The sequence below is a fragment of the Pongo pygmaeus genome, chromosome 14, assembly GCF_028885625.2.
Source record: "Pongo pygmaeus isolate AG05252 chromosome 14, NHGRI_mPonPyg2-v2.0_pri, whole genome shotgun sequence".
Taxonomy (NCBI): domain Eukaryota; kingdom Metazoa; phylum Chordata; class Mammalia; order Primates; family Hominidae; genus Pongo; species Pongo pygmaeus.
Genome location: NC_072387.2, coordinates 108,302,740 through 108,317,018, shown reverse-complemented (window position 1 = coordinate 108,317,018; position 14,279 = coordinate 108,302,740). Strand labels below are relative to the sequence as shown.

General features: G+C 43.4%; 1 protein-coding gene across 5 annotated transcripts in view; it reads right to left on the bottom strand.

Moving 5' to 3' along the window:
* Positions 1-14,279, bottom strand: part of FARP1 (FERM, ARH/RhoGEF and pleckstrin domain protein 1) — a 313,748-nt gene that overhangs the window by 44,598 nt on the left and 254,871 nt on the right. For all 5 annotated transcript variants that reach the window (XM_054446398.2, XM_054446402.2, XM_063651069.1 and 2 more), the window contains 2 exons: positions 13,073-13,148; positions 11,311-11,560 (listed from right to left, as the gene is read on the bottom strand). In XM_054446398.2, the coding sequence (XP_054302373.2) occupies positions 11,311-11,560; positions 13,073-13,148 (326 nt within the window). The remainder of the gene's footprint in view (positions 1-11,310; positions 11,561-13,072; positions 13,149-14,279) is intronic.

Sequence of the window (14,279 nt, the reverse complement as noted above, 5' to 3'; positions counted from 1 at the left end):
GAAGAATCCCCGCTGTGCTACAGAGGAGACAGGATTCAGAAAACAGAGGGCTGAGTGGGAACTTCAGGGTCACCTGTGTACCTAAAGGAGGGAACAGCTCAGGATCAGCCCACAGGCTGCTGGGGGAAGGCTTGCTGCATTTCACTCACGTAGCCTAAAGATGTCAGTAACAACTACTTAATATGTGCGTTCTGCAGACTTGGAATGACAAAATTAGGGTGGTCAGTTGCCTTTTCCCAAGACGCTACTCCAGCTTTGCTTATAAGGCCTAAGAAAGAAAGGGTGATGGGTGTGTTTAAACAGCAAGACCAATAAGCCAATAAATATCAAGCAGTCTGGCCTAGAAATCTATCAGCATTTTAAGGAAGGGAAAGGCCTAAAACTCTACCATTCAGTTTTGCTAATTTGAGCTGCATCTGTGGAGAAGAGGCCCCTTCTCTCCTTGGGAGATAAACAATCCGAGCCTTTGAAAATGTATAGGTGACATGGTCCAAACAAAATATGCAACTCATTTACCTTTCAGCAATTAATGAAATATGCTGACAAGGGGGCAATTAGTAGAATTTGGCAGCTTGATGAGTAATTAAAATTCTCTTTTGACTTTGAGCCAGGGTGTGTGACAACAGTCTGTACAAACTGGTGTCCACACCAGCAGGTGTGAAGAGCTGTGTCTATAAAAAGCCAGTGTCCAAGGTCACCGAGTTATTAGAACTACATGGAATCAATGTTCACTGAAGTAGTCCATTTTACAAAAAAGCAAACAAACATGGTTCTGTTGTTAGGTAAAATGAGCCCGGTTTGATTTATATGGCATTATAAAGCTTGTTTACACCTTGCAGTCTGTCACCTGCTTTGAAGGCACAGCCCCGGGCAACGGGGAGAGGAAACTGACTGACATTCATTGCTACTCCATGAAATTATCAATGCCTTGGTATTTCTAGCACTTCTCCCTGTATGACAAATTAATGCAAAGTAATTTCTTTAGGGAGCTCGAGGTAAATAATTTGGGGGTACCCTAAGAGGAAGCACCTGCTATTAAGGCAATAGGTGGAAAGAAGTTTAAAGAGATTAGAAAAAAGATCAGTCACACGCTGAAAGTCTGGAAGCTTCGAATGTTTTCAAAATTATTTTTCCTATTTCCTGAAATTGCCCTGCAATTTCTTAGGCATTCAGTTAGATGTCAGGTTAGTAGCTCTCAAATCCTTCACCTCTTCCCCGTGATTTCGTGACCCCTTCCGCCATCCTGCCATTCATCTAGAAGAGGTTTGAGTTTATGCTGCCCCACCTCGGACTGAAAACGCCTCCAGTCATACAGCTCTCAAGGGAGGCATTTCTAGTAATTGCTTTATGAAATCCTTTCAAACGTACACATTCTCATGGCACAAACAATTATGGAACTTCAAATTAGCACTGCTATATTTATGGATTTCAATTTATCACCCAGCCCAGAAACTGCCTGTGCTGTTCTCTCTTTGTAATTTAAAACACGCTCATCATTCTTCCCTCTTGGCCGGTCTGGGGAAGCTGGGTTTGCAGCATCTTGATCAGCTCTTCGGCAGAGCTGCTGAAAGGCAGTGGGAGGAGACTTTATCATCAATGAGCCAAAGCCAGGCCTTTCTTCCCGCTTTGGGATTGGACACAAGCTGCCTGTTAACCATGTACCGGTATTCAAGGCTTCAACACAAACTCACAAAATTCTGGGAAAAGAAAAACATTTCTAATCTATTTTTCAAGTGATAAAAATGGCATTTCTAGTACTTAACTGTACCTGTCCTGTTTTTTAAATTGGTCTCAGTTTCTAACCACATAGGTATTATTTTTTCCTATAAAGGGGGAAACTAGAAAAACTGACAATTAAAAAAATAGTAATCCAAGATATGTTTATTAAATAGCTAATATTTGAGAGGATACTGACAAAAATGAGACTATTGATTGCATTCTCAATTTTTCTTTTCCAAAATTTTAAAGTGCAATTATAAAAAAAGTTTCTATGCTTTTTCTTCAATATTCCCCGAAATAAAATTATTTATTTTGCAATCTTCTGGGTGCCACTTATCTACCATAATTTGTCTTCTTTTATTCTGTTCTAAAATATAGGAGATTTTATCTCTGTGTGCTCAGAATATGCTCAAAAGGCCCAAGTACGAAATATATTAGAGATGTAGGTTTTCATCTATTTTTTTGAAAGGCTCTATTTAAATCCATACGCTCTAAGAGGATACAATGAAGCTTCTCTAGAGATTATCCCATTTCAAAGCCAGTTATCAAAAAAAGGGCAGTATTATGCTGAATAATAGGTAGCTTCCTGAATAGGCAGGACTCACTAGCGTCTGATATCTAAGCTGGGGCCCCGCTCAGTGGAATACGCAAAGCTGGCGGTATTTTATAGAAATTACAAAGTTCCACAAGAAAAGCCAGGTTATAGGATTACCCATGTTAGCAGTGTGGTCCTCTTCTTGATACCTGAGGTTGTTGAGGGTAATGTATGTGTGCTTCTTAGACCCAGTTCCTTTAAGAAAAGTTTCACAAGCAGCTAAGCATCAGCTTCACAGTTCATCATCAAGCAATTCAGAAAAGCAATAGCAATGCAACTTGCAGAAAAAGAATTGAAGTGCACTAATGGAAAAATGAATGTGCTACCTTGTTCTTACTTATAAGGAAAAGACACAGGAGAATGCTGCTGTGTTTGAACATGGTGGTTGTGATGGTGGTGGTAATGGTAGTGATGGTGGTGATGGTGGTGGTGGTGGAGGCAGTGGTGGTAGAGGCAGTGTTTGGGTTGGAAACATGGTGCTTCGTACCAATGAAAAATACCATCTTGTACTCAGGACAAAGCTTCAGCCATCAGTGGGAAAGAACAGTTACAATGGACAGTTTTTACAGCATGATACGTGTTCGGACAAGTAAAAGCCCCTTCAGTTTAGATCAACAAGAGATATTAATACCGTGCACACACTGTGACATGAGCTTGGCCTTCCATGCTCAAAGAACCACCAAGCTCATTGTTACTGGAGAAGCCAGCATTCTTCCCAGTGGTATGAGTCCATGCTTTATTGATGTACTTCATTCTTCCGCCATGGAGAGAAGAAGAAACCAGACAGCATCTGTGAGAACCTACATGTTGAGTGCCCATCAAAATGAAAAACAGCTCATTGGCCGTCAGAAGCCAGCTGGGACCAAGTCAGGTGAGGCCTTCCCTACATTCCCGCCTACTTCCCCACCCAGCAACACACACACATATCTACATATCTATAAGCTAAATTCTTATAGATATGACACAGGTAAAGGTTTCTATCCCAATTTAAATAGATGTTTCCATTCAAAACATAAAGGCAAATCCATGGTTGGCTGTCTAGGTTCTCCATGCAAGCTACAGTCACAGATGCGCTCTGTTTCAGTGAGACCTCTCCTCTAGCTACAGTGATCCTGCTCACCTCCAAGGGCCCCCCTTCTCCCATGCACTGCCCAAAGTATAAAGTGCAGGCCTTGTTGGAAGAGCAAAGTTCACCTCTTCTTTTCCCACTTTAGTGAAATATGGCACCACCCAGGACGATCACTTAGGATGCTTCCACATGAAAGCTTGCACTTTGGGGAATAGGATCACTGTATTCTAGAGGAAAGAGGTATTCCAAGTACAAATTGGTATTCAGCAGTGTTAAAAAAAAAAAAAAAAAAAAAAGACATCAGACAGTGCTCCAACAGTGCGGGAACAGAAGCTACACCATGCTTTGAGGGTAAAGACAGAACGCTGAAAACAAAGCCTTTTCTCCTAGATAGGTACATGCTGACAAGACACTGCATACAATGGAACAACGGAAAATGTTTTCCCAAACTGATTAAACAAATGACAAAAATGAGAATGAAGTCTCCAGCCTTTTCTATTTCAAATTAATCTGGGGTATTAGAAATTTTAAATAAAACATATTATCTACAGTATTAAATATACACACAGAGAGAACAGAAGGGAATTTGATTAATAATATAGGCCAAGCTGGTGAAGTTTGGTTAGTTAGGTTTTCACAGCAACCTTAGCAGGCAGAAACGGGAGTAAGGGTAAGGGATTTATCCATCAGCCATTCTTGGTGCTTCTGGAGCGAGCAGCCAGCGTGCATCCTTAACTAAGGAAGACCTATCTTCAGTCTTTCTATAAATCACTGCAGGGAAACTGACAAATGCTTTACTTCCTACAAAGAAACTTTGAGGCCCAGAAAAGAAAGGAGTTGTTAGCTTGGTTTCAAGAGCCAGAAAAGGTCATCTATGAGTAATAACAGACTGGTCACCATGCCACTGCAGGCTCCCAAGTGACACTTCTATCATTTCCCACTTTAAGGCCAGCTATCAATCCTGATTCATAATAAAGCAGACTCACTCCCTCACAACCCCCACACCACTACCGCCTCCACATCTCACTCAAAAGTGGAGTCAATCACTGTCTGATGCTTTTTACTCCACACACACACACATGCCTTCCTGGTAGTCCTCGCTCCCTCCTTAGCTTCCTTGGTCTGTGTGCTTTTCCATGTTGCAGTGATTTCTTACTACTCCTCACTCCTCAACATTCTGCAGTTGCTGCACCTGGCCCCAGCAGCACACTCCAGTATCTCACAGCACGATTTTCCATGACCGCATTGGCGGCACCGGCCCTGTAGAGTTAACCTTTTAGACTGGCTTGCAACTAACTCATGGAGATCAGATATCCCGTGGCAACAGTTGATTTTTAATCCTCCCTACTTTCAAACAGAAAGCCACTCCAAGACAAATCAGAGTAACCTGATCTGGAGACTACATGAAGATGCAAATGCACTGCCTCCACTCCAAGTAACACTCCAACACCGCGCGCTGAGAAGATGCTGAAGGCTTGGTTTCGAGGCTACCACGCTGTGATGTCTGTGTCGAGTGGCCAATCCACACCGAAATGATCCTGAACAAATCAGAGTCTATTTAATGTTTAAAGCTTTCAGGAAAAGAAGATTTTCTAATTCTTCCCTAGCGTCTACCAAGACATTCAATTGTTTTCACTAGGGGTTAAAAAAAAAAAGTTCCTCCTGCTTGAGGCTTCGTCTTTTTTTTTTTTTTTTTTTTTTTGGAGTGGTGTGCTGTTTATTTTATGAAGTGAGAACTTTTTTCAAAACAAGACGCTATCTCCCCTCCTCCCAAACACACATATGGCACAATAAATCAGCATTTACCACTTCTGTTCATGGTGAAATGCTTGGAAATCGCTCTCTAGGTTACTCTAGGAAATGACAAAGTTGCCCTTTTCAAGGATAGCTAGCACCAGGCCACTTTTGATCTTTGATATCTACAACTCCAGGCCAAATCATCATAGAGATTTTGTGTGTGTGTGTGTGTGATGTCTACAACTCCAGGCCAAATCATCATAGAGATATTGTGTGTGTGTGTGTGTGTATGCTTTTTGTCATTATTTTTTAATAGAAAGAAAACTGCTACATTAAGTGTCATGCTAATTTTGGCCTAAAAGTCACAGCTTCATTTTAAATCCCAACAACTGGGAGAGGTGTGCACATGTGCTCACTAGAGACACCATTTTTATTCAGTTTCACTCAATTAAACAAAACAGATGGAATTAAACTAACAAGGAAAAAAAAACAGTACCAGTAAATTCTTTAATGTTGTCAGAGTAAATGTCTTTATGCTGCTCACAGAAGTTCATTCAATGGTACCTTTCTCTCCATATGCTCTTACGGGCTTGGCTAACAGAGAGCCAATATAAAACTCATCAGAGAGCTACCATTTTAAGTGGAAATGGTAGCAACGGATTATTTTTAAATGGCCACCTCTGTAAATTTATGCCTGAGGTTGTAATTTTTTGAATTTTTGTAATCAGACCTTGACGATGACCTTGAGCAGTAAGATATAAATAACTCCCACATGCTTAGCGTTCCAATAATGGAACACTACACATACATGGCTAGGGTTCAAAGAAACTTGCTCTGTTACAGGGATTACCTAGAAAGACTCTTCTGCAGTTCAATTTGTAAAATTTAGTAGCAATAGAATAGACTCATACCATCAAACTAGAGGAAGGCCAGTCTTAGAACTAAGTCCCTGACCATCAGAGGAGAAATGTTTACAGACCATAAAAGAGAAAGTCCAGAGAAAAAAAGTCTTTCTGGGGAATGTAACTGTAAGAGCTCTTAAAATTCTAGCTAATCAGAATAAGGCCCCAGGCAAAGAGAAGGGATCCAGATAGAAGCAAATAAAACCAACATAAACCTCACAGTTAAGGGAACCCAGATTTGTTCATTTAAGGCTGGGTCTGCCTGTAACGCAATTACTCACTAACAGCTACAGTTTCACCAAAGTCATTCTGGGCTGAAATATGGAATAATGCTTTAAGTAGAAACAGCGGACTGAAAGCATGCGAATACTGGTAACAGGTATGAAACAGAGAGCTGTGTGCACACTCACGGCAGTTTCAACAACATTTAAAATGACAGATTAATATTTACATTGTTTCTTCCTTTACAAATTGCTTGACAACAAAACCAAATTTTTGTTTTTGGAACCAAATTCCAGGGCTAATAACCAAAGTTGAGTTTCTGATGCACATTTAGAGCAGATTAGATTTTGTATATTTGGTGGAAATTTTGAAAGGCTCGTGCTATGTTTTAGTTTTGAAGGCCTAGCTTTTTTCAGCATGGCTTGGCTTGAATCTTCAAATAAGTTCTTGAGAATAAAATCAGAATTACTTACATTTTAAGTGCAGGCCACATGGCACAATTGGGGGGAGATAGATCAGAAATTCCCAAATATGAATCACACATGCAGGGAGGAATCTGGCCCACAGACTTCCTCTAATTAAACGCCTATCTAATAAAATATTGTCAATGGCATACAGATGACTGTTCAAAGAGCTGAAGCCATTTATTTTGAGTTCTGGAGCTCATTAAATGTATTTCTTCATGCTAAAAGAATTTCTCACGTTTTTATTTTGCCCTTAACAAGCAGCAGCAAAGGCAACCACAAAAGGGTCTAAAATTCACATATTTTGAAATAATATCCAACAAAAGATATTCGCACAAAGAGGCCCTGGAGTAGCCAACAGTGGCTTTAAGATTTGTGTTTACATAGGGCTTGTCTTCCATTCATGGTCTTAAGACAGCATGTCACAGAGCAGCTAGTGAGTGGCTGGTATCTGAAGGCCTGGGTCCCCTGTTGAGTCAGGAGACTCCTACACTAGCTATTGTCCTAGAAAGATTGGTTGAGAGGTCTCAGGAAACCCTTTGGAAATCTGAATGTATTCAGAAGTCTGTAATATCTGCTACCTAGTATCACACCCAACCCTACCTCTGGCCTTCCTCCACTCTTAGTTCAACTTCACGCACACACATGCCCTTCTTAAGCTAGAATGAGATCTGCAGGCTGGGTAAAGACCTGGGGGACTGGAGTCTCCCCAAAGTCAGAAGGCTTGGAGGGTGGCAGGGTAGATGCTGCTGGCTTTTCCTGACTCAGCTCTTCACAGTGACACTGGGGAGACCACATCACCTCAGCAAACGTGCTCCACCAGGCTCAAAGAATGTATAAACGGACCCTTTGGCCAATGTTATGGAATCTTTATTAGCATAGGACAAGCTCCTCTTGAGGCAAGTAATGACTATTCGCAGCACATCAGGATGTATGATAAACAGCCTTTAAACAAACTAGAAACACTATTAATTACACCACGATTGCTGCTTTTGTAAATACTGGCCAAGAAGCAGAAATTAAGTTGCTTGCCTGGTACAAAGCCAGTGAGGGAAAAACTCTATGAGCAACTCTTAAAGTGAAAAATCTCGTCAATACAGAACTGAGAATACTGCCATTATCAACTACTCTTAAAATACTTAGATAAAAATCACTGCTGTAGGAAAAAGCAAAACAAAATAATGATTGAAGCGTGTTTTGCTCTGGGATGCTTACATTTGACGATTCCTGTCATAGGCTGTGTAAATTCATACCTAGTGCTCAATCGTATTTCATTATCAGACTGCTGTATAATTAGAGGGAAACAGAAAATTCATTTGAACAAACCACCTTCACAGATAAACCACAGGATTCCACACTTGGTTCTGTTTAACTCACACTTCACTAAACACTCACATAGCAAACTGACATTTTTCCTATGTCTGAACAGATTATGCAAAAATGTGTTATAACTGCAAAACCCTCACAATATAAAAAGAAGTAGTTCTTCCCACCTATTATGGCCTGTAACTGCCTAAGTCTACTTGATCACTAGTCTCCACATCCGATTTGAATTATTAATTCATATATGACTCTCCCAAATTAAAATATTGAATCAAAAAGCTCCTATTGCACCAAGATATCACATAGAATAAAAAAGCGAAGCCTAGAGATGAGGTTACAGTTTCAGCTTTGTCATGCAATAGCTGTATTACTTATGCAAAGTCACTTTACTTTTTCAGAACAAGAAATGAAGTTTTGCCCAGAAGAACCTCTGAGGTCCCTTCCAGTTTAAAAATTCTGTGATTCTGTTAAATATATAAATTTAAAGCAAGACGTAAATAGACTACTTCAATGAACAACTCTCAAACGATCCAACAATCAGCTTGATTCAATCAGGCAATGAATCAAATGATTAGGAAAACAAAACAAAAAAAGTCTGTATAAAAAGGGATTAAGTGTTCAGACTCTTTAAAACTGACTTCTGGACATTCATGTGGACAGATATCATTTGTCAATGAGATGAGCCGATACTCCTCCATTTTCTATGCTACTGCCAAATTCTACTCAGTGTCCTAAGCACGCTTGGTTCTTCCCTTGTGATCAGGTCACGTGATGAGCCCAGTGAGGCCCTGGTATGGTGGCACATCAGGGAGCTATCCTTGTTAGGACTCTTTTCAATAATTTTGTAGTTACTTAGGATCTAAAAATTTTATTCTACAATTTATCCTTTTTTTTTTTTTTTTTTTTTTTCAAAAAAAAAAAGTACCTAAGGCTGAAAAGTACAAATCACAGGCATCAAGAAAACGCAGTTTGTTTGTGATATTTTTCTTACTCTGCAAGCAAGCCAAAAATTTAGCTAACACTTTTACTGTATTCCACTAGATTCGAGACAGCCTGGGTAAGAAGAAGTGACCCTGGCTGTCCAGTACAAACAGCTGGGAAGCCCAAGGAGCACTCAAGACCAATGAGATCAAAATCCCTAGGGTCAGGGTCCCGGCATCACTAATTTTTAAAATATCTCAGAAAATTGCAACGTGCAGCTAAGGCAGAGAAACTTCAAGTGAAAACTAGGCTCTTTAAAATGCAGGAATGCTGGGTGAAAGGCAGTGATACTGGTGGGCAAGATTTAAAAAGAAGTCAATCTCTCTCTACTTACACTTTCTTTTTTCTGGCTCAGAGAAACATCCAAGTATCACTATTCCCAATAGAGGACACTGTTCACGAGAGTGTGAATGGTAAGACTGTGTCTGTAAACCAACCAAGAGCAACCATGCTGGAAAACAGTCCTTCTCTGCGCTGTACACAATTCAAAGGCAGGCATTTAGTTTGTTGACCTACTGGTGACAACAGGGCCTATTTCAAGGTGTTGCTCTTCCCTGCATCCCCACTCAATAGTATTTCAGTTTCACCAAGAGATTCTGAGAGGCAGAATTGTACTTCTTAAAACATAACAATACGATCCACCAATGCAAACCTAAACCAAACCAGCAATCCCAAGTAGATTACAATTCATGAAGGTTTGACAACTTTTCTAGTATTTCACAGGAAGCCTGGGAAGCAGAAATAACCCCAAATTCTTCCCATTAAAATATTCATTATTCTTGACTAAAGATTTCACCAACATAATCTCAACTAGCTATCAATTTACATTTGGCCTTGAATAGTGCCAATTCTTCACTTCATGAGGCATGGACAAAACAGCCCTCCTTTTAAAGAAGGGGAGAATGGGAAACCGATCCCTTTTCTGTAGTCTCAAGGATGCTTCAGTTCAAACTCTCAATCAACAGGAGGGTGATCTGCATAATTGAACATACACAGAAAATTGCCATATAAATATAACACACTATACACGTGATCGGATTCATAATAAAGTGTTTCTTCCTAGCCTTCAACCAGCAAAATAAACAAGCTCCTGGGAACTTGTCATTAGGACTTGCTGTTTATTTTGCCCACCTTTTCTGGAAAGCAAGCCACTTATGTGAAGTTTTGTTTTTCTTAACGATTTTAGAAGTCAGGCAGACCCTTTCAAACACGTGCCTGTCCAAAACCTCTAACAAATGTAGACTACAAATGAATGAGTCACTAGAACAGATCATCTTTAGGGAAATCCTGGTCTCCTGATGGCAGGTTGCTGGGGCTGAAGACTTGCCTCCTGGCCTCCTCACTCATCCTCCTCCTGTTCCTCACTCAAACGCAGGCCACCCAAGGACCCCCGGCTTCTCAGCAGGGACGGGGAACGCAGCACTGCGGGGTTACCAAACATGAGGGGCTGGCTCCCGGGGATCAGCATCTCAGAGTCTGACTCGCTGGACTCAGTCCCACTGCTGGTGGAGCCCTCGGTCACTTGCAGGGGTGCCAGCTGCCCCGCCATGCCACTGGCACACACCGACTGCACAGCAGGGACCTTGGAGGCTGCACCCATGGGGGGTGTGCCATTAGCCAGCCTTCTATCCTCGGGAGCAGCTGCGCTGGCTTGCCCCCGCTTCCCACGGCCACCAAGCCCATCCGTGGCCTCCGGGGTAAATGCTATCTGGCTAAGGATGAGTGGATCTGTCTCTGACTTATTATATCTACCAGGAAGATTCCGCAAGTGTGGCCTTGGCGAGGTGGGGGAACAGTGTTCATAAGGACTCCCCTCTCTATGGTCATGTCCATTTTCAGAAACATAGCCCTGAGACCCAGTTCTGTCCCAACTCATATTTGGACTTGAACTGCTGCTGCTGGGAGACAATGGGGTAGCCAGGGGGCTGTGACCAGCCGAGCCCTTGAACATTTCATCTATAAGAGAGCTATGCCTTGGGAGTCGAGGGCTCCCGCTCATATCAAGGGTTATGTCTGCCGAATCGTCATCAAGGAATTCTCTGGAAGGAGGCCGGGAGGACTTCGCAGAGTGCGGGGAAGCCCTACACCCAGCCTCTCTTCGCCCCTCCTCCCTGGACAGCAGATAGACACCGCTGGTCAGATCACCCTCATAATTGTCATTTGTTTGGGACCGGGACCGGGACCGGGACCGGGATCGGGACGCTTGTTCTCTAAGAAGGTCGTATTCGCTATCTACGTCACTGCAGTCAATGAAAGGAATGGAAGTACTGCTGCCTCTGGCAGCCCGGGATGCTGGACCTGTGCTTGGCTGCGGGGGCTGAGGTTTACTCTGCTGGGTCCTATCCTTAACGACCTCCTCCTCTTCCTCCGTGGGCGCCGAGGCGGCTCCGTCCGCCTGCTTGTTACCCGCGGGGCTTCTCCTCGGCACAGGGCTCGGGTGCGACCCCGGCTCCCCGGGGGAAACCTTCGGTTCCTTTCCTTGCTGGCAGCTCTGGCCCCCTGGAGATTCGGCACCTTCTCCAAATGTAAGGCTGGCGCTCTGCTGAGACTGGGTGGGGTGGGGAAAAAGGTGCGGAGAGATGGAGAAGAGGGAGACTGTTACTCCAAGGCTGAAAACAGAAAAGGAGAGCCAGGGTCTCCGGGAAGAACACCCGAGGCCTCTGCGGTGGGAGGACTGCCCCGGAGCGCTCTGACCCAGCAGCAAATCACGGAGGCACATCTGGGCGTGATCCAGAAGGTTCCTTCAGGGCGTGGCGGCTGACAGCACTGTACCCGGCAGCACAAGCCAGGCCCGGGCTCTGTTTTCCAGGACTCACCGACTCATGCTGGGGTTTGCTTTGCTTTTCTCTTTTGGAGGGGGAGACAGGATCTTACTCTGTCACCTAGGCTAGAGTGCAGTGCTGCAACCACAGCTCACAGCGGCCTCGACCTCTTGGGCTCAAGCAATCCTCCCAAGTAGCTGGGACCACAGTCCTGCGCCACCATGTCCGGCTAACTTTTAAACATTTTTTTGTAGAGATGGGGTCTCCCTGTGTTGGCCAGGCTGGTCTTGAACTCCTAGGGTCAAGCGATCCTCCTACCTCAGCCTCCCAAGTGGCTAGGACCACAGGCATGTGCCAGCACACCCGACTAATTTTTAAATTTTTTAATAGAGACTGGGGTCTATGTTGCCCAGGCTGGTTTTGAACTCCTGGGGTCAAGTGAGCCTCCTGCCTTGGCCTCCCAAAGTGCTGGGATTACAGGTGCCAGCCACCACGCCCTGTTCACATTGGGCTTGTAAAGCTTCTACGGAACAAGACGGCCCTTCCAGCCCACAGGGGGTCTCCAGGGAAGGGTGGGCAGGCCCATCAGGGACCCCTGAAGGCAAGGTTGACACAGTCATCAGAAAAACGACAAAGGACATGTTTGCTTGTACTTCTCAGGGCAGCCTGGATGGGGAAAGGGGTTTTTTTGGATTCACACAATGAAACCTCCTTTATATTCTTCCCCAAGTTTCTTTTTCTCTTTTAGAGAAAGCTCTGAGAACTTACCCAGACACCAACTCCAGGGAAAACGAGCTTTTGCCACCCTCAGAGCAAGAGTGATAATGTCTCTTACTGCCCATTGTGGTCACTGCCCTGAAATACAAGCTCTGGGAACTCGCCGGCCAGTTCTGTGCCAGCAAAGGCTTCTGGCCTTGGCACCAGGCAGGAGTTACACCCATTGGTTACAAAGCAGGTCCCCATCTCTTCCCAAGTAGACCCATTTGGCTGGAGAGTCAGTCTCAGCTCTGCTCACTGCAGCGATGGTTCCGCCGCTGAGCTCTCAGTGGCTTAGAGTACCGCACGGGAGATGAGAAGGCAGCTGAAAACACAACACACTCCAGGGCCTCCGAGCCCAGGCTGCGGGCACATGGCACAAAGCCTGTATCTGGTCAAAGCCAAGGCCCATAATCAGATTCTCATCTGCTAAAAACCCCAAAGGAAAGGACAGAGAACCAGAAAGCCCACTCTGAAGCCCAGGGCTCCGTGGAGGAAGTGTGGGGAAAGCAGAGTTATCATAGGACAGCGCCATCACTGACCTGCTCCAGTACTTCCGAATTCAGTTCTGTAGGCTGTGAAGCAAGGCTCCGGATAGAATGAATCTTGCTGTGCTTCCTGGGAAAAATCACACAAGATCATTAAAGTCAGGTGAGGTTTCTGTTTCTTTTTTCTTGGTTTTAAATGAAACAAAGGTCCTTTTATTGGAAGTATTAGTGCCTTCCTGAATAATGATGGTACCCAGAGCCGCCTTCACAAATGCTACTTGGAAACATACGCAGTCACCCTTTGATAGCACTTGCATGGTCCAAGGGTTACTTAAATCTTGGAGAAATTCTCAGAAGCCCTTGTTGTAGTTCTCATGGTGCAGCTGGTGAAGAAACATTTAGCAACTGAGCAGGACCTTTCTAGTTAAGGGGAAAGTCACAGAGGAGGGAGGACGTGGCTGGGCCCTCCCCCATGCTCTGAATGGCAAGTCTGACAATACGAAATCAATTCATGCACTTTAGGTAATTATTTTCTGGATCAGTTCTATAACAGAGGCAATTACCACTCATCCGCTCACTCTATCAAAGTGGTAAGTTCAGAGGAAAAAGGCCTGCCCTCAACAGTAGAAGGAACTGACTTTAACAGCATCTTGACACGTCTCTTTCATCTCTTCCTTCTCAGTCTGCCTATTCCCCTTTTCCCTATCAAACAGGCACTGAAATGCCCAGGTCCTGAAATTCATGAGACTGTGTAAATATAGATTCTATTCCCAGGCACATCCAGCTCTTCTTCAAAATACTCCAGGTTAGCACAGAAAAGCTCTAGAGATCCACATTCTGAATCAGAGAGAGAACTGGGCGATTTCTTACATGGTCTTCAAATACTAACCATTGACTATCCAGGAAAATTATGGGATTCATCTCCAAAAAAAAAAAAAAAACCTCCTGAAAAAACCTCCTGAACATGACATTTAAACAGGGCATGAGAAAGCACCACAGATTTGTGGTAGAAGGAAGATGCAGGGATGGTCACAGAAGCAGGTTTATTTCAGCAAAATCAAAACAAAATACTGAAATAATCTGGACGGTTCTCAATAGGGAATCAGAGAAATACAGTGTAGTATCTTCATACTACTGTATGGCCCTTAAAACAGATCTCAAAAAAAAAGGTAGTATTAAAAAAGCAAGATGCAGAATTATATACGAGAGTACTCGAATGAAAAGAACACACTCGGAGCAGTTTTTTTTTCTTTTTGTTTGG